This window comes from Mustela erminea, chromosome 12 (genome assembly GCF_009829155.1).
Source record: "Mustela erminea isolate mMusErm1 chromosome 12, mMusErm1.Pri, whole genome shotgun sequence".
NCBI classification, from domain to species: domain Eukaryota; kingdom Metazoa; phylum Chordata; class Mammalia; order Carnivora; family Mustelidae; genus Mustela; species Mustela erminea.
Genome location: NC_045625.1, coordinates 19,243,291 through 19,270,361, shown reverse-complemented (window position 1 = coordinate 19,270,361; position 27,071 = coordinate 19,243,291). Strand labels below are relative to the sequence as shown.

Here is a 27,071-nt window from a genome sequence, read left to right as displayed (position 1 = left end):
CTTCCTGACTGATGGGTGAACCGAGGCAGCTTGCCGAGGCCGGCTCCTCTTTGCCTGTGTCCGGCACCATGTGGCCACATCTGGACCTCACCCAGCCAGTCAACAAGGCCCAGATGTTGGCCCTCTCTCCCTCTTCCTCCTCCCTCCCTCCTGGCTGGCCTGTCCTGACCCAGCCTCGGTGTCTCTGGACTGCGAGCCATGTGGGCCCCGGCTGCTCCCCCCGCTGGGCCCCCATCTCCAGAGTTCCTCAGGCATAAATTGCACTGTGTCAGGCGAACATGATAACCACTACACTATGGAAACCATAAATCACACTGTGGAGCTTCCTTGGAGCCCCCCTGGGGTCCCAGGTTCCAGGACGACTTGGCGAGGATTGGGCCTGCTGTATCACCTTTGCGCCCCTGATGCCCAACCCACAGAGGTGCCCTGCTGGAGAATGGAGGCAGGGAAAGTGAGGGGGAAGCTCATCTCCCCCCAAAAGGGTGTGTTCTCCAGGCCCCAGGTGGGCAAGGACGACTGAGCAGCTGTTCCCCTGGCCATTTCCACTCCTTACTCACCCCAGCCTGCGCTTGTTCTTTTCCAGGGGAGCCAGGGATTGCCGGGGTTCCCAGGAGCACGGGGGAAGCCGGGGCCTCTGGTAAGTACCTTTGGCTCTGACTCCCCCAAACCTTGCGCTCTGCAGTCATGAATGTGACCAGGGACACGGTCACGTCCTGGGCCGCATTTCCTCCTGCAGCCACCTCGGGAGCCAGACAGAGCAGGACAGGAATGAGATTCACCCATTTTACAGAGGAGGACACTGAGGCCCAGAGGGGCAGGAACTCACCCAGCATCAGAGACAGGCCTCGGTCACTGTCAGCGTTCTGGGGAGAATCAGAATCTGGGGCTCCCAACGCCCTGAAAACAGCAGTAGCATAGATAACATGTATTTCTGGAATGCGGCTGTGTGTCAGCTCCCTGCCGTACCAAATACTTCTTTGAAGGCTGCCAGCCACCCCGAGGGCTAGAGTAGTATTTTCTCTCGCATCTTACAGATGGAGAAACTGAGCTTCTACCAGATGAAGTGTCTCGCCCGAGCATATGGCTGAAAGTGTAGGAGGTTTTGAACAGTAGCTCCTAGTTATCTAGGGAGACCTCATTCATATGCCCCTGAGGTTTTTAGCCCCCCACAGCCAAGGGCTAATACAAAGGTTGGGGGAAAGTGGGCCCTCCCTTATCCGTGCCTCCTCTGCCATCTTTCTCTTCCCCAGGGCAAAGTTGGAGACAAGGGATCCTTTGGGTTTCCTGGGCCTCCTGGACCCGAGGTACGTGAGGCCATATTTTTGTGTCCGGCTACCATCAGGGCTGGGTGTTGTCCTTGGGAAACCGAGATCCAGAGATTGGGAGGAGGGGGTACTTACCTGAAGCCACGCAGCAGACGAGAGATGGGGCCAAGAATAGAAATTCCAAGATCAGGGATCTTGCCTCTTTGCCCCTGGTGACTTTTAGTGGCAGCGGGACAGAAGCTGGCCTCGGAGACCCTCCCTAACTTTGTGGTCACCTTTGTAGCTTCCAGAAAAAACATCAGGAAAGCCCTCTGAACTCGGGCCTGCACCCTTAAGAGGAGCTCCTGTTTCTCCAGCCTGAGCCCTGGCACTTTTCCAAACACCCACACTCCCCCTGGAAAACGTTCAGGGCTCAGAGTTCCGAGGAATGGGGAGCAAGAGGCAGACATGAAAATTCCAGTGTTTGAATGGAGAATGAGAAGTCATGAAGGATGATTTAGCAATTAGTAGAACTTGACTGAGAGCTTCTGATGCACAGGAGAGTTAGCACTGGTCTGCTGTCTGTTGGCTAATGTGCAGACTTCACAGAGCTGGTTGAGCTCTTCCTGCCCCTCCAATGGGGACCATCTCTGGAATATGGGGTGGTCCTGCCAGGGCTGCCAATTGCCCAGGATCCTCAGTACCCAGGCTTTCTGGGGGTCAAGGCCAACCCCAGCCAGTCCCCATTGTGTACACACACCTCCCCATCTTCCACAAGATCTCAGAGACAAAAGTCTTACTCTGCTGGGTTCTCCAGACCTTTCCAAAGATCACTTCTGGTATCACCCAGATAGACGAGGGATAGTTTCCTGCAAGCTCCAAGTTCTGACTTCACGCTGTGTTGACTTTGGCCGTGACACAGTCCTATCTTTAGACGAATGCAGTTGGCCTCTCTTCCACGGCCTCCTTTCCTTCCCCTGGCCGCTGTGGAAAAAGAGTTTTCTAACAGCCCGGGTTTCCCAGCAGTCTGGCCCCTGAAGGGGGGACACGTGCTGCCTCACTTTTATCAGGTACCACCTCATTCAGCAGGCTGTGTCGTGTGTTGGGGACAAGAATACATTGATATGCAGCTACAAATATGTGAGGGAGGTGGTACCGCATTGTGTGACAGATAAGGAAACTGAGTCACAGTGCCGTGAAGTGACTTTCTCAGGGTCACTGCTGCTGGTAGCAGATAAGCTCTGCTTTGGTTGTCTCCTGGGTCCCTGGACAGATCCGGGGTCTGCATCTCCCACCTTTGGGTTCTGTTTGGATTGGCTAACTCCGTGTCCAGAAGACGGTCTTGCTCTGCTGAAGACAGAAGCGGAAGAGCACATCAGAGCCTTCCTGGGTCTCTGCTCCTTCTGAGACCATGCCGGCCCTGGGATGGGGGTGGGTGGGGTGGGTGGCAGTGTGGCTCCTGTTCTGCATCCTTTTGGATGCTGAGTCCCTTTGGATGTGGATTTTTGCTGAGTGCTCACCAGGTGCCGGGAGCTAAACTAAGCCCTTTGCTTGCCTTCTTCCCTTTAAGCCTGAGAACAGCCCTGTAAGGTGATGTGGTCACCATTTTGCAGATGAGCAAAGCAAGGCCCAGAGATGCTCAGGAACCTGCCCAGGGTCACACAGTGATTTGATGGCAGAACAGGACTTTGAGGCTCTTGATCTGAAGAAAAAAAGATGTGGTAGCTTTGGCTTTCTCTATTAGCTCAAAATTCAGACGCATTCTTGCCATTGCTAGTAAGAAGGGTAAGAGGATGTTTGAGCTGGAATTTAATGGGAGTCACCAAAAAGGAAGGGGAAAAGTTGCTTATGGAGGCGATGTGGGAGGAGGCATTTTGGTCTCAGGGATTCATGTAAGATTTTGGTTTAAGGGAGTAGTGGGGCTGCCCTAACCATGACTGCAGCATTGGGATGAATTACCAGAGGTATTACACCTACAACAAGGAAGGGGGGATGTTTCTGTGCTGTCCTCTGCTGGTCTGTTCATACCCAGAGACACACCGGCATCCTAGTGACTGCCAATAGTGGAAGCTGACCGATTGGAGGTGGCAAGACTGAGGGACCCTGGGCCCCAGAGTGGAAAACATTGAAGGGACAGCAAAGGGCAGGCCTCTAGGAGGGGAAAACTGGTCTCCAAATTGTGCAGAGACCACTGTGGAAAGAACGACTCCCACCCCCCATGCTTTGTGCAGTCCTACGGGGCAGCACAAGGTTGTCAAGGGGAAAGGGAGGGGGCTCTGCTCCATGTCAGGAAGAAACCTCCAGTGCATGGCCAGCCATTGGGGACAGGCTTGGTCTGGGAGCAGTGAGCCCTCCTTGGTGGTACGGGGCAGAGTCTACACACCTGGCCGGGATGCAGGGGGTGTTTCAGCTTTGGAGAGGAGGACCCGAGCTTAGTTAGACCAGGGTTTCCCAAGCCCTTTGAAGTTGTAGCAAACCCAGAACAGCATCGTGTCTGTAGGCGCACTGCAATCAAAGGTGACCATTTTTTGGAGCACAGGAGGGCTGGCTTTGGGTCTCCAGCAGCAGTAGACCCAGGACATGGGGAATTCTGGGTCACACAATCTTTTCTTTTTTTTTTTTTTTAAGATTTTATTTATTTATTTGTTTGACAGACAGAGATTACAAGTAGGCAGAGAGGCAGGCAGAGAAGGAGAAGGAAGCAGGGTCCCCGCTGAGCAAAGAGCCTGATTCGGGGCTCAATCCCCGGACCCTGGGATCATGGTCTGAGCCAAAGGCAGAGGCTTTAACCCACTGAGCCACCCAGGCACCCCTGGGTCACACAATCTTATGTGTACTGTGCTCTTGTTCCAATGTTAAGTATTTTCTTTTTTTTTTTTTTTCAGTTTTTTTAAAAAAAGATTTTATTTATTTGACAGACAGAGATCACAAGTAGACAGAGAGGCAGGCAGAGAGAGAGAGGAAGGGAAGCAGGCTTCCTGCTCAGCAGGAAGCTTAACGTGGGGCTCGATCCCAGGACCCTGGGATCATGATCTGAGCCAAAGGCTTTAACCCACTGAGCCGCCAAAGTGCCCCCCCAATATTAAGTATTTTCTTGCATTATCTCATTAAATGTTCTCAGCAACTCTCAGAGATGCACAGGCTCTTACCCAAGTCCCTGTTCTAGAACAGAGAACTGCAGGGTCCGGGGGGTTAATGCCCCTGCCCGGGGTCCTATCCCATGCAGGAAGGGACAGAGACCTGGACTGGTCTCCCTCCAAGACCGACGCTCTTAGCACTTCCCTTCACCCGTGGGTGACCCCTGTTCTCTGCTTCCCCTCAGGGATTCCCCGGAGACATTGGCCCCCCCTGGGGACAATGGCCCAGAAGGCACGAAGGTGAGTCCCTGCTCTGTGGAAACCACGGGCCTCTGGGGCTGGCTGCCTGGCTTGGAATTGTTGGGGGTCTTGCCAGCCTCTGATGGTTGTGGAGGTGCCGCCTCTGAGACCTCTTTCTGTTCCTTTCTCACCAGGGTAAGCCTGGAGCTCGAGGCATGCCAGGACCCCGTGGACAGCTGGGGCCCGAGGTGAGACCATCTGGCCCTGTGTCCCCTGCCTGTCCCCTGCAGCCCCGCTGGTTCCATCGGGGGTCCTGGAGGCTCCCGCTGGGGAACAGGGCTCTTCAGACCGGACACCACCCCTGGGCTGCCTCCGGCTCGCCCTTCCGCTCATCCTTTTTTCGGCTCTACCCTGTGACCTTGCCAAGGTCTTTCTCTGGCCTGGCCTGGCTGGCAGGTGACTGTCTGCTGCCACTGCATCCCCATCGCCTGGGGCTTTTCTCTCTGGAGGCCACTGCTGCTGCTCCTGTCTGTAACACGGCTTCCTGGGGTGTGGGTATGGGAGAGTAGATGGTAAAGCCCCGAGACTCGGGGTGAGGACACGTGTTGGGTCGCATGGATAGTGGCAGGCAGGGTCAGGATTCAAATCCAGGTCTGCTTGAGCCCGACGCCCATGACAAAGACCCTGTGCCATTAAGTCTGTGCCCCTGGGAGCTGCCCTGAGGGGCATCCCAGAGAAGGACCCGACTGGCAGAGCTAGTAAGTGGCAGAGTGGACATTGGCTCATTTCTTCATTCACACTGAACGGGATTGAGAAGTTCTCCGTGGGCGGGCCTGTTGGGCACCCCATGGGCTGGCCCTGGGTTTTGCCTATGCCTGAGGTCCCCCACCACCCTTCTAGGCTCAGACTCCAAGGCCCCCGTGACACACAGACAGCCCCGGCTGAGAGCCCAGGAGGCCCGGGCTCACCACAACCACAGGCAGGCATCCAGCGGACACAGATCCCTTTGCCGGCTGGTCCTGGGTCTGGCGGGGTCCCAGCGCTGGCTCTGTGAGAGGCCACGTGGGGCTGCTTTCCTGGAAGCTGGGATGGGGGGTGGCCCCCGAGGGGGGCCTCTGGGTTAGGCCAGGAGTGCCAGAGGGGCCGGTTTGGAGGCTGCCCTGGCCTGTGGGAGAGCCCAGATTGGGCAGGGAGGGAAGGGCAAGGGGGGAGGGACGGCGCCAGCCACGCGCCTCTGTCTACACCCACGCTACCACCGAGAGCCTGCCACTTGCTCATGTCCCCGTGGATTCATTCATCCACCCCTGCATTCGTTCACTTCTCCATCTCCCCCCTCTCTCATGCCCCTCGGCCCCGTCTGCTGTCCCCACACACCCTTCCTCAGTGATGTTCGTGGCAGAGGAGGGGATGGGGCCTCACCACTGTCCTCTCGGAACTCTGCGTAGGCTAGTGGTCATACTTGAGGATGGTCCTCTCCGTTGGCACCATTTTACAGATGGGGAAACTGAGGCATGAGGAGGTTAAGGTCTGTCACTGAATCAATGGTGGAGCTTAGAATAGAGTTCGTATCTTTGAGCTGCCGTCGAGGCTCTGTACCCACAGCATATGATAGGGTTTGACCTCCTGCCCAGCCCTGCCATGAACCCCGTGCCTGTCACATTCAGATGGCACTGGGAGCCCCCTTCACGTGGAAGGCCCTGTATGGCCTGGGTGGGGGCCTGGGGTGGGGGGACCAGGCATACCATTTCTCTTGGTCCAGGAGGGCTCTCCTGTCCACCGCTTTCCCTCCTTACAGGTCAAGTTTTCCGAGACCCTCACTGGATTAATTTCTTTTTCCTCTCTTGTGTCTCCCACCTCTAGGGAGATGAGGGACCCATGGGGCCTCCTGGGGCCCCCGGCTTGGAGGTGAGTGTCACTGGCCCCGGGGAGATGGGGTTTGTCGTTCCTGAGCCCACTGTGTACAGCTAGGCAACACATGGGGGGGGGGGGCGCTCTGCCGAGAAGTCATCAGCAAGAGCTTTGGGCCAGCCAGAGAAGGGACTAGAACAGACACAAAGGATAAGAGACAAGAGGCGGGAAACTGACTGGCTGTGTCAGCCCTGCGGCCGTGTGCTGGGCTTTGCACCAGCTTCCCTGCATTTGACTCTCCATGAGAACGCCATTGCTAGTCTTATTTTCACCCATGGCCATCAGGCTCAAAGAGCAAGGGGTTTAGCCCAGCATCTCAAGCCCAGAACTTCACCTGGCATCTTCCCCACTGCTCTGCTCCAAGTGGCCTTCTACGAGGCCCATGCCAGGGAGGGCATAAACCAGAAGTGTGTGAATGTTTTGGTCTTGAGGCCTGTTTACCTTCCTAAAAAAAAAAGTGATGGTAGACCCAAACTTCTTTTCTTTGTGTGCGTTCCCTCTATGGATATTAGTGATTAAGACTGAAAACTTTTAAATATATTTATCAATTCATTTGAGATATTAATCAGCCCATTTCATGGTCACAAAACAATAGTTTTACAAGAAAACAACACAAAACAACCAACCGGCTATATTCTCCCAAAGCAAAATAATCTAATGAAAAGAGTGGCATTGTTTTACCGTTTTTGCAAATCTCTTTAATGTCTGGTTTAATAGAAGTCAGCTGGATTCTCCCATCTGCTTCTGCTTTCAATCTGTTGACGATACCACATGTCATGTAGCCTCTGGAAAACTCCGCGTACACTCACGAGAATGAGAGAGACCCAGCAAACAATGTCTTAGCCTTATTGTGAACCTGGTTTTGATGTCATGCCTCTCCTGGGAGGGCTCCAGGGATCACAGGGGTCCCCAGGCCACCCTGGCATAAACTCTCCATTCCCCCTGGGACCCTGTATCTTCCAGTTCCTTCCTCTTCCTCATTCCTTGAAAGCAGGTTTCAACATCCCCATTTACAAAACAGGACTGGCCTGGGAGGGGAGACTTCCCTGAGGTCGCAAAGCTGCCAGACCCCACCCCCTCCCCCCACCCCTGCATCTCCAGACCAGCTGGCAGCCTGGGGCCCTCGGGTCTCTGCATCCTTGCCCCCTCTGGGGCATTGCAGCGCTCCCCTGGGCCAAGGCTGGGACCCCAGTGATGCTGCACCCCCATCCTCCACCTAATCCCCCCCCCCCCACACACTCACCTCTCTCTGTTGCAGGGCCAACCTGGCAGGAAGGGGTTTCCTGGCCGGCCCGGCCCAGATGGCATGAAGGTGAGGGGCCTGGAAGTGACTGGGCTTTGAGGGCGGGCATGTGTGGAACAACTGGGGAAGATAAGAAGGGGAGGAGCCAGCAAATGAGGGCTCTAGTTGGAATCCCCATCCCAGGGACGGTTGTGGAAAGGCGGTCAACGGTCCCCATTTGTCACAACATATTGGTAACAGAGAGGACAAAATGAACAAGAACCTCAAAATCCAATAGCAGGGTAGAGTTCAAGTAACGGGACGCAATGCAGCCACCAAAGACGGCAAAGCGGACGAGTTCATGAGATGGAAAAATGCCCATGTGTGTGGGAGCGGCGCTGTGGCAGTAGTCGGAAGCAGGTTCCAGAAGGAGCCTGTTGTGGGGGCCCGTTGCACGGTGGTCCTGCGTGCTCAGAGCAGAGGCTCAGTGAGCACGGGGTCTCTCTCTGGGCGGTGGGAGCAGAGGACATGACCGTTCTCTCTTGTGGGCTCTAGCTTTCCCCCATGATGTGCAGTCAATAACGTGTAACAGTTTTTTTTTTTTTTAAACGTATCAAAAAAGACCTGGCCTGGGTGCGAGAGTGATGGTCCTCGGCACACGGGCAACCTTGCTTAGTGGTTTTCCAAGGGCTCCTCTTGAGGGTTGGATTTTCCGACCCATCCTGGACAGTGTTGGGCCATGTCTACCTCTGGGCAGACACGCGACGCTGAGGGCAGAGCCAGGGTAGCCCAGGACATCCACGTCCCCCTCCGCTCAGCAGACATGGCCCGTGTGTCTGTCTGGTCCCACTGGTTCTCAGGAGCAGGAGGTCTGTGGGAGGCGCCAGAGGGAAGGCTGAGAGGCTCGGACCCTGATTGCCTTGAGCTGTGTCCATCTGGGAGCCCAGCTCCTGGCTAGTTTGGCTCGCTTAGCCCTTGTCCTGCCCCCTGCGGTCTCGGTCTCATTCCCTCAGATACCAGCTGGGTTTCTGTGGTGAGAGCAGTGACATAGTCTGGACGGATTTATCCCACAGGGCTGCTCGCCTCTCCAGCGCACACTGTGGGGAGACCGGGGCGGCTGTGACTGCCTAAGGAGCAGGAGCCACCGCGGCATGGGATAAAGCCGGCAGACAAGGCTATACATGAGGCCACCAAGCATGAGAGCTGGAAATAGCCTACGAGACAAATGAGTCTGATCTCCCTTATTTATAGCTAGGCAGGCTGAGCCTAGAACAGAGACAAGGCTCACTAGTCATTTTGTGAGCTGGTGGCAGAGGTCTGGTGGCTTAGGGTCTAGGATCTAGGTGCCCTGACTCCCTGGCTCCCTGATCTTCCTGTGGTGGGGCAGCATCATCCAGTAGAAATGGGGATTTCAATCAGTCAGACCAAAGTTCCAATTCTAGCCCTGCCTCTAGCTTGCTGTGTGGCCCTGAGCAGATCACCTTGCCTCTCTGGGCTTTAGTTACCACCTCCACAAAATGCAGTGGGTTGATGAACATCCCAGATGAGATACAAACCCAAAGGTACCAAGTCATCTGCCGAGGGCCACTCAGAGGGAACGGGCAGCTCGGGCCATGTCTGGGGCCAGAGGTTCTGTCCAAGTGTCCCATCGTTTCTGCCATTTGTTTGGGGTCTACAAGGTTAGACTCTGGAATTGAGGTTCCTATCCTTCCCTAATTCTGGGGACTAAGGCCAGTCACCTGGGGGTGTTCTCTGGGAGGGGGCTAGACTCCCATCACCCATCCCAAGTGATTCTCCTCTGTCCTTTGCAGGGGGAGCCAGGCGACCCTGGACGGCCAGGGCCTGTGGGTGAGCAGGTAAGTCAATACCGGTCTCTGAACACGAAGACTCTTTATCGAGCGCTGACTCTGTGCCAAGCCCTTCAGTAAAACGCTCCGCACACATCCCCCATATCCGTTCCCATGCTAGCTCCTGGGCCCAGGGAGCGCGTCTCCCCTTTCATTGAGATGGCCACTGACTCTCAGGGAGGTGAAGTCACTGAATGAGAACGCCATGAATCATAGTCCCATGGCCTGCCTCTGTGGATGTTTTTGGAGCATTTGCCCAAAGGGATGACATGACTTTGCTCCCAGAACATTACAGCTGGAAGAGCCTTCCAAATCGCCGGCTGTGCTCCATCTACAGATAGGGAAGCTGAAGACCAGAGAAGCATAACCACCTGGCAGGGTCTCTTGGTTCGGGCCACCTTAACTTTGGAGGAAAGTGAAATTCAATGGTTTAATTCAATGAAATTCAGTGGTTCCGGCTAGCTGGGAAGTCAGGCCAAGGTCTGAAGAGGAGAGGAGGATGCAAGTCGTCATTAAAAAGAAGGTTCAAGAGTCACGACCTTCATTATTGAGGCCCAGGATCCTCGGTGCCACCGAGAAGCAGCTGTGTGTGCTGTGGAGGGGGAGGGACGGAGAGCAGGCACTGCCTGAAAGCTTGACCTCTGGGCTTGGAGGTCAGGGTAAAGGTAGCAATCTTCTCCCCTCCCTTAAAGAAGCCCCCCTGAACCCTGCAAGGGGCTGCCCCATGCCGGAGCGAGGAACGGCACTGGGGACCCTGAAGAATCTGCCTCGGCTGAGAAACGCCATCAATGGCGTGAGAGTCGTGCACGACGGGCTTCCTCACCAGGCCGGCAACATCTGTTGGGGGGAAGAAAGGAATTAAAGCAGGGGGTGGACTGGATTTTTGAAACCTTTCCAGTGTCATTCAAGCGCATTCTGTGGGAAGCCCAGGAGTTTGGAAGGGCTGTCACGGCCTGGATATATTTCCTGATTGGAAAAAAAAGGCCATGCGATCAGCAAATTTAATTTCATAGTTATGCTGATGGTAAGGGCCCTCGGGACACAGAGCCTCAGAGTCCTAGAATGCGGGGACACGAAGTGTCCTTGCACTGTGCTCTGTCCCCGGCAGGCTGGCAAAGCTCACGGACCCCTTCTCAGAATGTGAAATGCATAAAATGCACAGTGGAGTATTACAAAGGAAATTGATGATATTGAAATACAGTGATGAAAGTATGCTAAATGTGATCTATTCCTAGATAGCTCCTTTATTAATGCCTTAAATAACGAGATCCAGGAGCAGGTCCAATAACGACCTCACTTTTGAAGCAGTGACAAGCCTTAGCGACGCATTTTGAAATCTGTGCATTTTGAAATCTGTCATGTGATGTGTAAATATCTGTGACAGTAACAGGTACTGTGAGTTTGTTGCCTACTCTCAGATTTGAGGGAAATGCTAAATTTCAGAGGACAGTGAGAATAAGTTGTGATTTTTTTTTTTTTTGCCTCTTCAAGTTCAAGGATCCCCTGATTCTATCCACGGGATCTTCCAGAAACCCCAGTTTAGGACTGCGGTACCCTAGCCCACATCGGCACTCTGATTAGCAAGGGTGACTGAGTGAGGGCGTGGCATAGCTGAGGCCAAGAGGAGTGGCCATCCAGCCCCGGGGCATCTTGCAGGCGGGCCTGGTCAGCAGAGCCCCCAGACAGATGCCTGGCTAGCTGGGACCACAGCTGGAAAGACAGGCCTGTCTGAATGGTGAGGCAGACCCTGAGCCCCATGGCTGCCCATGAGCATGCAGGGACGGCATGTCAGCTATGCCCTTGGCTCCCTTCCCATGTGGGAAGGGGCAGGCGTCTCTTATTCATGGCAGAATCAGAGGGTCCCCAGGAGAGGTTATAAGGTCCTCCCTTGGATAAATGACAGTATTGGCTCCATTGATTGGGCCGTTGGGTACCAGGCCCTGGCACCTGCCTGCGCTTCCGTCGGCAACCCTGGGATGGTAGTAACTCTCCTCATTTCACAGATGAGGAAAAGAAGGCTCTGGGAAGTTAGGTCACTTGGCAGGCTCTCCCAGACAGCAACACAAGTGTCAGGGCCAAGGTTAAACATCGCGCCGCTGGATTCCCAAGATCTGCCTTGGAGGGACTGGAAAATCCTTGCCATTTTGTGACAGCTAGGGAGAGCGCTACGGGCTTGTCAGCAGGCCCTGTCCTAGGTGCTGGGATACAGAGATGATCACAGGCTTGGGCTTTTGCCTGGAAGCAGCTCTCTCTGTCCAGGGGGAGGCTGGGCGTGCAAACCCTTAACCCCGGAGAGGCCCATTCTCGTGGAGGACCTATAGCTCTCTTGTTCCCATGTACCCCTGGCGGAACGGCACACGAGGAAAGGGAAGGAAGGAAGGAGAAGAGGAGACATAAGCAGACAACAGCCGTTTATCTGTAGATGGCGTGAGGACCAGGGCAGACCCCTGCCCCAAATCAGGGACTCAGACCTGCCTGTGTGGTACCCATTGGAGGTGACAGAGCTGCCCCCTCCCCCGTGTCCCCATGCTGGCTTAAGGGGAGCCAGCCGGGCCTGCAGCAGTCAGAGCTGCTTCCCACCCCCCCAACTCCCCTGACCAGGTGGAAGCCCTGGGCCTCCAGGGCTGGCTTCCTGGCCAGCCTCATCTCCACCCGCAGGACGGTCCAGCCAGGATCTTCTGGGACAGCGCCCCATGGGTGTCCTGGGGGCCGGGGTGGGGAAATGGGCCACTTGCTGTATGGCCCTTATTCATTAAGGTCCTGTTTGGCTTCTTGTTTGAGGTTTATGACCTGCCTGCCTTCCAGGACCCAACAACTCATAAATTTAAAGTAGCTATGAAATTTCTGTTTCTCTGGGCCAGTCGGCCCGAGGCCTCTTAACAGAGCCGTTTTTATTCCCGTTCCTCGGCATCCTCTAAACATCTGAGTGCTCCCTCGTGGGGCGCCCAGGCCTCTGTCTTAACCCTATGCCCTTTTAAAATAAATCAGAAGGAGACGGGAGGCGGCTAACATTTATTGAGTGCCTACATGTGCCATGCATTATCCTCAAGACTCAGAATAACCCTGGGGAGAGAGGGAGAGACCTTTCTGGGAAGGGCCACCCTCTGCAGAGGATGAAGCTCGGAGAGGCTCTGTGACTTGCCCAGGGTCTACACACCCAAAGGCTGAGTGACGATATCAGAAGAAGGGTCAGGTGCAGGGCTTGGCACTCAGCAGGTCCCAGCTGTTGCTCCTCACACTGCTGCCGCCCAGAAAATGCTCTAATTTTTTAAATAAGTTGTTGCAAAAGTCAGATACTTGGTTATTGTCTGTGACTTACTAGCCATGACCTAATACCTTGTACCTCACCCCCTCTCACCTCATACTTCAACCCTGAAGGGTCTCGGAGCCCGGGGAACCAGGACCTCCACGGTGCGGTGATGGTGTGGGGTTGCTGGTGCGGGGAGGGGAGGTGTGTGCCCTGCTCATGGCCACACGCCGTGGAGGCCCCCAGGTGGAGGCACAGGCGCATGGACCTTGGAGCCACAGCAGCAAGACCCACACAGTCGTGGCCTAAGCTGCCGTTTAAAACTGTCTCCGAGAACCACAGACTTAAGCCTTTGGAAATGGGCGCCATGTTTTCACCCTAGTGGATGGACAAGTCGGCCAGCTTCACTGCCTGAGCATGCAGCTTGGCACCTTTGACCGGTGTCCCTTCAGCTTCAAGGCGTCATTCCTTTCTGGACCCGGCTGGGGGACCAGGAGCAGATCACATGGGAAGAATCCCCTCCTTCCTCAGTCTTTCCCGATTCTCCCAGAAACTCTTGGCGGCAGCCCCCACGTTCTCCCAAAGCCACGGTGGCGCCTCTGAACTGCGCAGGACCCCCCGCCCCCTGGCTCCGGTCTTCCTCAGCGGGGAAGAGCGTGGGGCCTGGACAGGGAAACGTCTGCTTTCCCGAGGGGCTCCTCCAGGCCGTTCGGGCGGGCATGTGCGTGCCTCCTCGGGCCCAGCGAGGCGGGCAGCCGCCTAGAAGAGCCCCTGGAACACAGAGGCCAGTTATCACCCAGTGGAGTTAAAAAGAGCAACCGGAACCGCAGTGGGAGTGGGTGTGTGCCCTGCAGAAAGCAGAGGAAGCCTTTTCACAAGACAGTGTAAAGGCCTCCGCTTCCCACGGTGGAATCGAGTCTTTTGGCGGAAGCTGTTGCACTGTTTCCATCCTGGCGAGCGGCTTTGTTTCTCTCTTTGAAGCGGCCCCAGAGCCCTGGAAGATGGGGACAGATTTCTAACAGGCAGGGCTCTTCCCAGCACAGCGTAAGGGCCATCCCTGCACCCCCTGCCCCCCACAGCCCGTCCCCCAAACCGCCTCCCAGCCTGCTTCTGGCACGGGAAGAATGTGTGGCCTCCCAGGGATATGCTGGCAGCCGCCCCACCGCTTGGCTCCGAGATCAGAACCATCTGGCGGAGCGAGGGGAGTCAGGACGGTGCCTGGAGAGAGGCAGCTCTCCTCGGTGGCACCCCGCTCTTGCAGGATCCCCAGGGGCGGGGCAGGGGACGCAGGCCAGGACCCCCAGGGGCTGGGAGACGCTGGCGCGTTGCCTTTCAAACTGGGCACGTCCCCGAATTCACGCGACTGCCTCTTCTCTCTTGCTTTTTGCGCGTGTTTCTTCTAGGGACTTCTGGGATTCATTGGTCTCGTCGGGGAGCCAGGGATCGTGGGAGAAAAGGTAAGTTAGGTTTGGAGAATCCATCAGCAAATAGGACTTGTGGTGGAGATTTTAAGAAGAAGGGGCTTGTTCCCCGGGGGATTTCAACCTTCTCTCCCCTGGCTTCTCCTTGCTTCCCTAGCATTCCAGACCCTCAGAGAGCCATGGTCCCCTGTCCCAGCATCCCCTGGGACTCTGTTCTGCCCTCCTGTCAGCATCGTCACATGCAGCCAGACTCCTGTGTGACAACCAGCTCATGCACGTGGTCTGGGCCCTCCTGGCTGTGCACTAGAGCCACACGGGGTGGGCAACAGAAGGGAGCAGGCATGGCTCCGTAGGCTGCCTCGGGAATCCCCCCCCCGCAGCTCTGTTTTTCAGACCAGAGAACCACGGCTCCTCCTTTCTGAAGAGCTAAATCACCGGGTTTGCATTAGCTCCCAACCTGCAAGCCCCCCCCCCCCCGGCTTCCGTTTTCCCACCATGGGCCCTGGAGGGGACCTGCTTTCTTTTTAGGGGCTAATCTGATTGGCAAGCTGGCGTTCTGGGGAGCCGATAGTATGCCCACTGGATAGACGGGGAAACTGAGGGCCAGAGAAAGGAAGCCTGTGCGTGGGCCCCACCTTCCTTTCCAGGCTGTTTGCGTGCCTGCCCTCTTACGGCCGCACATCCCAGACCCTTTCTCCTCCTTCTTCTCCTCCACCTTCCCTATTTTCTCCTCTTCCGCTTCTCTTGTGAACTTCTTATTTTGACGTAATTACAGAGTCACACGATGTTGCCAAAAACAGTACAGAAAGGTTCGGTGAGCCCTTCACCCTGTGGCCGCTGGCGGTTCTGTTCTTGCTCAACTGTAGTGCAACATCCAACGAACTCTGGCCTTCTTTATTGCTCCAATGTTCCGTGTCCCTCCTCACCTACAAACCATGGGCTGTGCCGCCCCCTTCCCCCAGCCAGGTACACGCCGCCTCCTCCCCTGCCCCTTCTCCCTCTGTGCCTAGGTGAGTTAGCCTTCAGCTCTCTGGGGTCAAGCAGGACTTCCCCACCACTCCCCTGCACCTGGGGTGGGGGTCAGATCCCCTGCTGAAGGGCCTTGGCACCGAGACCCATGCCCTCACTTACGCGTTGGTATCTGTGTCGGTGATTTGCGTCTGTGGTTACAAAACACAGGGCTTCACAAAAACAGAGGCAGGATTCAAATTTGCTTTTCTTTTTTTTTTTTTTTTTTTTTATTTATTTGTCAGAGACAGAGGGAGAGAGAGTGCGCGAGCACAGGCAGACAGAGAGGCAGGCAGAGGCAGAGGGAGAAGCAGGCTCCCTGCCGAGCAAGGAGCCCGATGTGGGACTCGATCCCAGGACCCTGGGATCATGACCTGAGCCGAAGGCAGCTGCTTAACCAACTGAGCCACCCAGGCGTCCCTCAAATTTGCTTTTCAAGTTCAAATTCAAAGATCGCTTCGTCCAGCGATCTATCTCTTACGCCCACGGTCTCTGCCCCGGTTGGTCTGGATGGATCCAGAGGAAAAGAGCTGCATCTCAGATGTTCCAGCATCTCATCTGTGTTTGGGCAGCGGATGGGGAGAGTGAGAGTGCCTTCTGCCTTCTCCACCTCCACAAGCCCAGCACAGGGGAGGCTGGGCCCAGTGAGGACCACGTGACATGGGCTGGCATCAAAGGGGACAATGTCATTCGCGCATCCCTGAGCAGGACCATCCTTGCCTGTGGGTAGCCTGCTACCTGGGATGCCATAGTGGGTGCTGAGGCCTCCTGGGGCTTACTGGGTTCCTGGCTTCTGCGGAGTGACATCCCAGCACCCCTTCCCCTGTTGCTACCCTGGGTGATGTGACTGTAGACTTTGGACAAGTCCCTATCCCTCCCTCTTTGGCCTCTGGAAGGCCTCTGCACTGCCCCCTACAGAGCCACCCCCCGGCCATGACCTCCCTACTTGCTGTCTCCATCACAGGGTGACCGGGGCATGATGGGACCCCCAGGCGCACCCGGACCCAAGGGATCGATGGTAAGGAACAAGTGGGTACTGATTGCCCTCTCCCGTCACCGGGCTGGTGACAGCTCTGTTCTCTTCTGCCTGCTCCTATATACCCCGAGCATTCAGGAAGACCGGCTCCTTTTCCCTCCAGGAGGCCGAGCTGCTGCCCCTGTGCGCCGGGCTGGCGCCGGGGCCAGGGCCAAGCCAGCCGGGGTGGAAGGAGGAAGAATCACCTGCTTCACCTGATTCCTTCTCTCTCCTCTCTCTCGGTAGGGTCATCCTGGAACTCCCGGTGCTGTGGGGACCCCCGGAGAGCCTGGACCTCCGGTACGCAAAGCCCTCATGAGCTCAAACCCCCTGTCCAGTAAGAGTGAGGAGTCCAGGTCTCAGAGTCAGACAAACCTGGGTTTGAATCCCAGCTCTGTTTTGCCAGGAATGATCATTGAGCTTCTTGGAACCTAAATTTTGCTCATCTGAAACACAGAGAAGAGCATTGTGGTCATGGTAGCGTAATCCCATAGGTCAGGTGAACCCAGGCAGCTCGTGTTCATTGCATAGAAATGTTACCGGCACAGGAGCTTCTTGGTCAAGTCTCCATTGTTGCTTTGGTCATTCCCTCGGGACATACCACATCGTGTGTGCCCGGGACCAGCTCCGGGAGTCGGGGTGCAGCCATCAGCAGGGCAGAAAACTCCCACTGTCCTTTAGGAGCTTCTGTCCTGGCATTTGGGGGAGAGACAGCCCAATACATAAGTGACACCTGCTCTGGAGATGATGAGAAATGCTGGGGACACAGGGGCTGAGCACAGTGCGGAGGACACAGGGCTCCTGAACTTCTTGTGATGACTGAGGAACCAGGGAGATTCCTGAGGAACCCACGGCAGGGAAGGGTGAGAGAGACAGGGTAGCCGGGGTGGGGGACCCCTGTACTCTCCTGAGGGTGGTATTGGGAGCGGCGAGGGGTGGCTCTCATCCTGAGCCCTCACAGGTTCTGTTCCCTCTGTCTAGGCTGATGGAGGATGGAGACTGGGAGGGGTTCTCACTCCAGACAGGGCTTGGGCTCAGGGCTGGGAACCCCCTCTGGGGAGGCGGAGAGGTGGGCTTCAGGCAGGTAGAAAGGGTATAGAGGAAGGGGATCAGCCCAGGCAGGATCCCAGGGAGGACTAGAGGACGATGGGTTCGGGTTGACCAGACGGAGGGACTCCTTGACCAGACGGAGGGACTCAGATGGAGTCTGATGAGGGAGGAAATGGGAGCCTTGGAGGGTCTGAATCTAAGGAAAGCATGCACATACCAGTTTTCTGTGCCAACAAGGAAAGCAAACTTGTCTGTGCACCTGCTGTGTGCTGGGCCTATGCTCAGCCCTGAAGGTGCAGGAATGGTTTTTAAAATAATAATAATAATAATACACCTGCTGGGATGCTTGGATGGCTCAGTTGGTTAAGCATCTGCCTTTGGCTCAGGTCATGATCTCAGGGTCCTGGTATCGAGCCCTGCATTGGGCTCCCTGCTCAGTGGAGAGCCTGCTTCTCCTACTCTTCCTCTCTCTCTGCCTCTCTCCCCCTGCTCGTGGGCTCTCTCTCTGTCTCAAATAAAATCTTAAAAAAAAAAAGAAAAAGAAAAAGAAAATACATCTGCTTTTAAGATCCTGTAGGGGGAATGCCAAGTATAAACATCCTTTCCCTCATTAACAGAACTTTACTGAGCACCTACTACGTGCCAGGCAGTGCTAGTTGCTGAGGAGGGATACGGAGGAACTAGCCAGGGATGAGAAGCCTGGACACAAGTAACCGTCATCCCCAGACAGAGGTACTGAGCAGCAGGTGGCTCTATCTGTCCCCCATAATCCTTTCGATGAGGTAGAAAACTCAAAGCAGAGAGGTGCAAGGAGAGCCCGCACTCCAGCCTCCTGGGCCTCAGTCTCCGCGTCTGTCCAGTGGGAGCAGGAAAGCCTCGAATGGAGTTGCTCCCAGTGGGAGGTGGGAAAGCGGGGGGGCCATCCAAGCCAGTGCACTGGAGGAAGCTCCTGGCCTCCTCCGAATCCCTTACCTCTAGGGCTTCCCCGACCTCCTCTCTGCTGTGTCCTCAGCACTCGCCACTGCTCTGGAGGTGGGCTCAGAGTGAGTGGAAGCAGTCACGTGGTGCTTGCTCTATGCCCGCCCCCCCCTCCATTGCCCCTGACCTGCTCCTGCTGCCCTATGGAGCGGATGGTTTGGACCTCCTGGGGCTCCTCCTGGCTGGCCAGGGGAAGCAGGGTAGCACTGAGGTCCAGAAATCTGACTTTAGAATCAGACAGCTGTGAGTGAACTCCCGGTCGCTTACCAACTGGGTGATTGTTGGAAGTATTTGTGGCTTCTCTGTGCCTCCGTTTCCCCATCGGCAAGCCAGCATGAAACTCCGTTATGAGATTGCTGTGAGAGAGCCGTGCCATCAGTGCATGAAGTCATGCTTAGCCAGCTGCTTGCCTCGCTCAGTGTCTACTGACCGGGAGTAGTGGTAACTGCTGTTTACTAGGCAGGTTAATTACCGCCATTCCTGTAAGACTACTGCCGCTAAGGTGACATTTCTGATGACACTGTTCAGGTCTGATGAGCAGTTTCCCACTTTTCCAATCTCGTGAAATCCATGTTCTCTCTCAGCCTGCTGAGGCCCGCTGAGATCATTATCCTCATGGCCGCAGGAGTGGGGGACCAGTCAGACTTCCCGTCTCTGGCCCCCTCCCACACTGAGAGAGCTGAGAGCTATCCTTTATTGAGGACTTCCCATGTCATTTCCTTTTCCCAGCAAGTCCAGGAGCTAGAAATTCTTCTTACCCTATTTCACAGATGAGGAAACTGAGGCCTGCCAAGTTGAAATCCCTTGCCAAGGTCACAGAACTAGGAAGTGGCGGAGCAGAGATTTGAACCTGGTTCTCTGAGGAAGCAGTTGGTCCTTTTGTGTCCTTTATTCTTCTGCTTCAGAGTCGAGACTTGGCTCCTGAAATCTCCCAGTGACGTATTGCGTGCCTTCTGCAGTCTGAGATCCCGCTATAAAATGGCTCGTTCTCACCCAATGTTCCTGTCATCCGCCATCCAGGAGTCAGCTCTGCCTTCTTACGGGGCTGAGCGAGGGTCCACGCCCTGCTTGCTCTGCTGACAAGGGGCAGATTAGAAGCCGGCCCCACACATCAGCCCCTCCACTCCACAGCAGCTGACTGAGGACCTGGGCCCCTCAAGGCCATGGAGAGAGAGAAAAGGGAACAGCAAGTTGTTCCCGAGGCCCCAAAAGGAGCTGGGCCTCTCTCTGGTATTTGGAGGGGAATGAAGCTGTGTCTTGCTTGTAGAAGGAGCACGCCCAGCCTGGAAGTTGCTGCCGAGCTGGGAGGCTCTGGAGGGGTCCTGGCCGGCCGGCCGGCCGTAGGTAAAGGCGCTGCTTGGTGGATGCCACTGGGGTCCGAACCCGGAGGAGACATCTGGCGTCAGGCAGCCCGCTTCCTCTCGTCAACCCTCTGTCCTCTTTTATTGTAGACGGTTCGTAGTTTCTCCAACAGATCCCTCGCTTCTGGTCATAGGCCTGTGCCGTGCCGGTGTTGAGAGTTCAAAGAACAGAGACAACCGTGTCATCCTTCCCTCTTTCCCTGTCTCCCCCTTGGGCGTCTTGTCGTTCCTGCGTCAAACCAGATATAACAGGCAGCTTCCCTGGGTCAGGCCCTGTTCCCTTCTCCCTGCCTTTCCCTCCCTCACCTGGGGACTGTGGTCTGCTTCTTCCCCCTCGTACCCCAGGGCTGACTCTCTCTGCCCTGGTCAGAACCTTCTGGATGGCTGTCAGGTGATGTTCGGGATTGAGGGGGGGGGGGGCGACATGGACAGCCATAGTCTCCTCGCTGGTGGAAGGGAAAAGGGGAAATGGGCACTTGAGGAGAGCTTTGGTCTAGGAGGTCATGCTAGCTTCCCGTTGTTGATTCTGAGGTGCAGAAGGAAATGGCTCACCCATCCTGGGAGGCTTCTCCTTACTAGCAGATGCCTGGGAGACGTGGAGGCACACCACATTGAACCCAGGGCACTGACTTGTGCTCAGGGTTCTAGCCCATGGGCGGCTTCTTCCAGGGGGACAGATTTTCCCCCTGGGCCAATTCCTTCTATGTGCACCCAGCTTTGCCCGACACTCCCAGCCTTCCCTGTTGCCCTTGCTACCGGAAAGGCGGCTTCTCCAAACTCTTTCTCCTCCCCACAGGGCCCTCCAGGATCTCGAGGCCCACCAGGCATGAGGGGAGTAAAGGGACGCCAGGTAAGTGGGGCCCAGCCTCCAGGAGACTGGCAGTGGCAGGGGCTGCCTGACAGACAACCTCCTATCCTTGCCCTGTGCCCAGCTCTGAGACCTGTGATTTTCATGGCATCAGGCAGGGTTTTAGGCTCATCCAGGGCCTGGCTGTCAGCTTGGCACTCCCCCCCCCCCCCACCCCTGCCCTTTCCAGCTCGTCTTCTCCAGCCCATTTCCGAACACCAGACCTTGCCATTCCATGGGTACAGACAGGCTCTGTGGTACCAGCGTCTTGTCCATTTGTTCATCCATTCATTCCACCACCAATTATTTAGCGCCAGCTGTATACCAGTCACTGTTGGAGGCTCTGTTGGAGGAAGGGAGAGGCGTGACCCCACCTGCCCTCATGGCTCAATCAAGCAAGTCAAGGAGATAGTATTGGGTCCTGGGTACGTGCATAGTGAAGCACAAGCGGCTTGGGAGCCTGTCCAGGGCATCAGAGCACGCTTCAGGGAGACGAGGGGCCTGCAGCCGGTGCCAGGCTCCAGGCAAGGGAAAGCCCTAAGGTGAGAGAAGGCACAGCCTGTTTACAGGCCCCCACTGGTTCCACAGAGGGTCCGCGGAGAGAGATGAGACCAAGAATTAGCAGGTAGCAAGCCTGCAAACCACAGTTAGGCCTATGGGCTGTGCTCCCAGGGCAGTGGGGAGCCACAGAAGGTTTTCAGCAGGGGCTGGCCTGAACACAGTCACCAGAAGTCACCGCTGGTACTTGCTATGGGTCAGGTGCTGTCTAACACATATATTGACTCGTTATTCTACAAAGAAGGTGCTAGGCTTCATTCCCTTTTACACCCAAGGAAACTAAGGCACAGAGAGCTTATGTCAGTTGTCTCAGGTTGCACAGTGAGAAAGTGCCCCAGCTGGGATTTGAACCCAGAGAATCTCTTTTGCATACTGAAGGTAGTCTCATTTTCAGTTGTGCAGGGAGGGCTGATGGAGTGGTTCTCCGCCCCCAACCCATATACGGGCGAGGCAGCCTTGTAGAAGGGAGCCATGACGGCACAGGTAGAGCCGACAGCCCAGGCCTGATATCCAAGCTGCATACGGGAGATCTGTGATTAGTCTCCTCTTGGCTGAATTTCAAGTGGTTTTAAATTTTCCCCCAAACCAGATGGCCAGGAGTCAGCCTGGGAGAGGCGGGGATTACGAGGCATTCCTCTGGCCCAGCAGGGCCCCTCCCACTGCCATGTCCTTCGTCTCTGCAAGTGGACCCAGGCCCATTGGCAGCCTGTTCCACCTTGACCCTGTGCACGTGGCCTCCTGCCCCAGGAAGCCAGATTAGCTGGAGATTCAGGTCCTCAACTCACCGAGCTTCCCCCAGCTTTCTCTAGCACCCCTTCTCAGCTCTGGCAGCAAGAATGTCTGTCCTGCTTGAGGAAACCCAGGCTCCCAACCACATCAAAAGTCTCCAGGGCTGGGAGGGAGGCCTCAGGAACATGAGCTCCTCCCCCCTGCTGGGTTTGGCAGGAATGCAAAACCAGTGGGATCAGCCCCCTGGGTCCCCGGCCTAATAGTCCACCATTGGCCACTTCACGGTGTGTGTTTGGGGGGCAGGTACCTAGAGGGGCAGCCGTCCTGTCTGCAAAAGAGCTCAGTTCTGGGCAGTCCCGTGTGTAGCAACTGGCTTGCCAAGTGATCTTAGCCAGACCTTGCCACCCTCCAAGCCTCGGTTTCCCCATATGTGCCATGAAGAGGGTATGAGGACCTGCCTGTGTCCCTGCTGATTTGCAGGAGAGGACAAGATGGGTCCTCAGGCCCTCGGCTCTTGGTAGAACTATTGACAGGGTCTGAGTCCACAGACCTCAGTTGGAAGAGTGGGAGATCTGGGGCCGGACAGGGACAAATCTCAGCCTTCTCAGTTACCAGTTCTGGGACCTCAGGCCAGTTTCTTAACTTCTGTAAGGCTTAGCAGATGAAACTAGGAGGAGGTTGTAAGGATCCAGAATCTGAACTCACATTAGCAGGTCGCCCATTTTTGTTTTTTGTTTTTTGGGGTTTTTTTCCCCAGCACCACCACTCACTGCTTATCAGTGTGGGAGTGAGCTCCCCGTCAGAGGGGGTGTGCAAGTCAGGGACTAGAGAAGCCTGCCATCAAGGCTCTGGCCTGGGACATGGTGTTGGAGAGGACAATGTCTAAAAGCCCCGTTACCTGGGAGACTCCACTATCTCCCTCCACTAACCACTTTGAGGGATTCTGAGATTCACATGCCTGACACTGGACTCTACTCCCATGAATGGGGTAAGAGCTCAGCAGACCTGGCCTCGAATTGTGGCTCTTCCTCTTTGACCTTGAGCAACTGTCTCTGACTCTCTGAGGTCAGCCACAGAACTGACCTCTCTGGATGGCCATGGGATTAAATCCCTTGGCAAGCGCCTTGCACATGGTGAGCACCTCCCTTAGATCGTCCATCCCTTTGTCACAAGAGCTGCAATTGACCGCATTTTCTGTCCCAGCCTGGGTGAAAGATAACCCTGGCTTCAACTGCGAACATCTTCCTGGGGAATGGCTATAAGAGTACAGACATATGGTTCTGATGGAAACCCAGGCCTGCCTCCAGCAGGGATGACTAGCCTGTATTCATTTGAAGAAGGAAGGAACAGGATGGGGGTACCCTTGGGACACAGGATGAGATGTAGAGTGGCCCAGAGCAAGGGTTAGTATGTGCGGCTGTTCTGCTCCTGTCCCTGCCCTGGGGAGCCAGGGATCGAGGGTGGTTGGGGCTCCGTTGCCTCCTCCTCCCTCTATACAGCAAGGGCTCGCCCTATTTCCCCCAAGCAACGCCAGCATCTCCTTGAGCTCTCTGGTCTCCCAAAGGACTGCAATCTCCCAGGTATGAGGGACTTTAGACATCATCTTCTCCAACATCCTGCTCCAGGCACAGCCATCATGGCAGACTTCTCTAATCCCTGACTTGCACACCCTCATGACGGGGAGCTCACTCCCACACTGCTAAGCAGTGACAGATTTTGGTGGAAAGAAATGGGCTTCTGGCTCAATTCTGGCTTCTCCACTTTCCAGCAGTGTGACCATGGGCTGTTTCCTTATGGTAAAATGAGGATAACACCTTTCAGTATCATTACTGCTGCTGTTGTTGCTACTACAATTATTGTATATGACATAAACTTTCTCTCAGAAAGGCTTGGATTCCTGGGATAAATACGGTGCCATGTGATTCACAGCAAACTATTAACACCTCTGGGCCTCCCTGCAGTCCCAGAGTGATCCTTTCCAGGGAAGTTTATGGCTCAGCTAGAGACAGAGGCCAGGGGCCAGAAGCCATCTCTCAGGAGAGCCCAGATGCCCCCCCATCAGCTCAGGCTCTGTCCCAGCTCCTAAGACCTGGGATGTCCCCACCTCAGTCTCTCTCCATCTCCACCAGGCACCTGTCCACAAACCAGGAGTGGAAAGTCTAACACATGGTCTGATTATGTCCATCTGAGAGAGGGGGGCCCCGAGAGAGGAAGGGGCTTGCCTGGGGCCACACAGCCATCCAGCCACAGAACAAGGACTAGCACCCACAGCTAATCTTCTGTTGTATTGGATCTATGGAAACTCTCAGCTGGTTCTCTGTAGCTTGCTCTGAGCTGCCTGTCCTAAGGAAGGGACTGAATCCAGATCTTCCAGGCCATTCCTCTGTGTCACCGGCCCCGGGGGGTGGGGGACGCTGCTGCCTCCTCTGGCAAGGCCAGCTACTACCAAGTGCTGACAGGAGGCCAGGTGCCTTGCCTTTCGCCATACGGAGAGATTCTCATCCCCATTTCAGAGACAAGATGACTGAGGCTTAGCACGGTTGCCGGTCCAGGTTTATTCAATCCATCAGGCAATATTTAAAGCCATGGGAGCCCCAGGTAGCCGATAAGAGGAGTGCGGCTTTTTCTGGCTCAATTACTAATTGAAAGTTTCCTCGCTCAACTTTGAAATGATTTCTTCATGCTGTTTTTCTCATCCCTCTCCCCCACCCCCACCCAGCCGTGTTCCCGGTCCCCTTTTGTGGCTGGCCTCCAACTCCCAGGCCAGGGTGGGCCAGCCGTCTGCACGAGACCTTCTCCATCTCCCTGCCACCATGACCTCTCCGGTCCCCTGCAGGACAAAGACCGCACTGGTCTCTACAGGGGGCCTTTTCCAGAGGACCCCGTCCCACCTGTGTCTCTGTAGGAGTCCCCATAAGGGGATCACTTGGGCCAGTGGGTAGAACCGCGGAGGGGATGCACCTGCTGGTGTGCTAAGGGACCTTAGACAAGTCATTTCCCTTGGCTGGGCCTCAGTGTTCCTATCTGTGCAGTGGGGGAAGGACCTGCCTCGGGGGGTGCTGGGGATGTGCTCCCAGCTTTCAAAGGAATAAGGCTGCTGTCTAGGACTCCACGGAACAGATGCCTGTGCCCTGCCCTGTTCTTGCCCCTGTGCATGTTGTCACTCTCCATCTGTGAGCAGGGTCAGAACAACTCACACATCTGCTCTGCACACTGAGCCACATGCCGACCCTCCCGGGGCCCTTCGCTGTCAGTGTCCCCCAAGGGCTGTGGTTCAGACACCTGTTTCTGCCTCACGTGTGCTTGGGGAAGAGGGTGCAGCAGCCGAGTCCAAGGGGCTAACTGTGGTGACTTGGCCACATGTATCCAGCCCTCGGCCTACCTGATTCTGAGGTGTGTGGCTATTTGACCTTCGAAGTCTCTTTCAACAGGTGCACCCCCAGCCCTATTCCAGAACATCAGGGCCTCTAGCGGAGTCCCCCTGTGCCTCGCCATCTCAGCAGGCATGCTGCGCGTGGGAGACCTGCCTTAGGGTGGGGGCGTGCGCACAACAGGAGGAGAAGGGAGCCCCAGGCTTGTGCTGGAAGAGGCCCGAGGCTCTGGGCAGCCCTGCCTCCTGGTTCCCAGCCCGAGGGAGACCCCTGCTGTCCACAATGCTAGTCCCTTTTTCCTATTCCAGGGCCCCCGAGGACCAGATGGACCAGCCGGGGAGCAGGGGTCCAGGGGCCTGAAGGTACCAACCCCATGAGCTGCCCCTTCCTCACATCTCCCACGCTGGGTCAGGAGTCCGGGCACCAAGGCTCACACCTTCCTCAGTGCCAGGCCCCTGGGGGCGGTGGGGAGTCCAAGAGAGGATGGGGGATCACGGGCCGCTCCTCCTGGTCCTGGAGCCTGAGCCTGGGGTCTGGGGAGAAGGAGCACAGAGAGAGAGTCGTGAATTAGAGGGAGCCAGAGGAGGCAGGAGTAAAAGAGAGTGGGAGGGAACCTCGGGTGCCCTCTGACCCCTACCCTGGGGCTCCCTGTCCTCTCCAGAGCCCCCCTGGGAGCTGAGATTGCTTCCACTCCCAGCAGGAGTGAGGGGTCCTTGGTTCTCCAGAGCTGATGACGACTATGGCAAACCACTCCCCTTGCCAGGCCTCAGTTTCCCCACCTGCACAACAGGGAGAGGGGGTGGGTCTGGTGATGACAGGGGTTCCTTCCATCTCCCATGGAGTGCGGTCCTGTGTCCGTGAGGTGTCCCCCCGCGTACCGTCTCCTGCCCTCATCTGCTTTGCTTCCCGCAGGGCCCTTCCGGACCGCAGGGCAGACCGGGCCAGCCCGGGCAGCAGGTACGTCAGGCCGAAGCTGCCAGCCCCCTCCCCGCTCCCTGCCGGCCCATATGTGCCTCTAAGACCCCAAATCTGCTTCCAGGGTGCGGCTGGTGAACGCGGGCCCTCGGGCGTGCGAGGCTTCCCCGTAAGTAGCACCAGTTCTGGAAATTCCGAGGGGCTTTGCCGGGAGCTAAGAGCCGCGGTACCCAGTTCCCGCAGTGCCGTGGAAACCACACAGGTTCCGGCTGCCCATGCTGCCCTGAAGACCCTCTGGCCTGCCTCTTTCCCCCGAGACCCAGGCTCCCCTTGGGTCACGTGGCGGGTGGGGGAGTGGGGCCCCTCACACACGGTGAAGGCTTCCATACAGGACGAAGGAGGCCAGAGAGGGACTGAGGTCACTTTGTTCTCTGCAGGGCATCCCGGGCCCCTCAGGACCCCCTGGCACCAAGGGCCTCCCAGGAGAACCGGTAAGTGCTTGCTCCTCCCTCTTTGGCCTCTTTGCCCCTGGCGGGCTGGTCCCAGTTGGGCTCCTGCCTGGGATTGTGGGATGTGGTCAGCCAAGGAGGTTGGAGAGGGACGGGGCCAGGCCTCTGTTACGCTGATGGCACAGGCCTGGGGGTGGGGGGTGGGTAGGGAGGGGCACTGGCCAGGGAGCTCGGGAGCTCTGGGTTGGCGTCTAAGCTCACTTACCCTCCAGCCTAGTGTTTTTTTCTCTTTGCATGTAATCAGGAATAGTTGTCCCTACCATGCCATCCTGTTGTAAAGATGAAATGAGCAAATGTATACAGGGTGCATAGCCCAATGAGAAGCTGAAGGAACATAGTATTCAGGTCTCCAAGGGACCGAGTATGGGCATTACAGGGTCTGGACAGGAGCCAGTGAGGGGTTTGAAACCAAGATAACCCTTCAGGAGGTCTCCCTGGAAGGACAGGTTTGGGGGACAGCCCAAGTGTCAGGACGCCCCTTGAGGAGGCAGTGGAGTGATACCTCTGGCGAGAGACAGGAGAGG

At 56.2% G+C, this 27,071-nt stretch overlaps 1 protein-coding gene across 1 annotated transcript in view; it reads left to right on the top strand.

The window, feature by feature from the left end:
- Nucleotides 1–27,071, top strand: part of COL27A1 (collagen type XXVII alpha 1 chain) — a 134,341-nt gene that overhangs the window by 70,784 nt on the left and 36,486 nt on the right. The window contains 16 exon segments of the mRNA XM_032307703.1: nt 584–637; nt 1,251–1,304; nt 4,567–4,587; nt 4,589–4,621; nt 4,756–4,809; nt 6,422–6,466; nt 7,728–7,781; nt 9,503–9,547; nt 14,189–14,242; nt 16,179–16,232; nt 16,476–16,529; nt 20,415–20,468; nt 25,432–25,485; nt 26,036–26,080; nt 26,163–26,207; nt 26,476–26,529. Coding sequence (XP_032163594.1) covers nt 584–637; nt 1,251–1,304; nt 4,567–4,587; nt 4,589–4,621; nt 4,756–4,809; nt 6,422–6,466; nt 7,728–7,781; nt 9,503–9,547; nt 14,189–14,242; nt 16,179–16,232; nt 16,476–16,529; nt 20,415–20,468; nt 25,432–25,485; nt 26,036–26,080; nt 26,163–26,207; nt 26,476–26,529 — 774 coding nt within the window.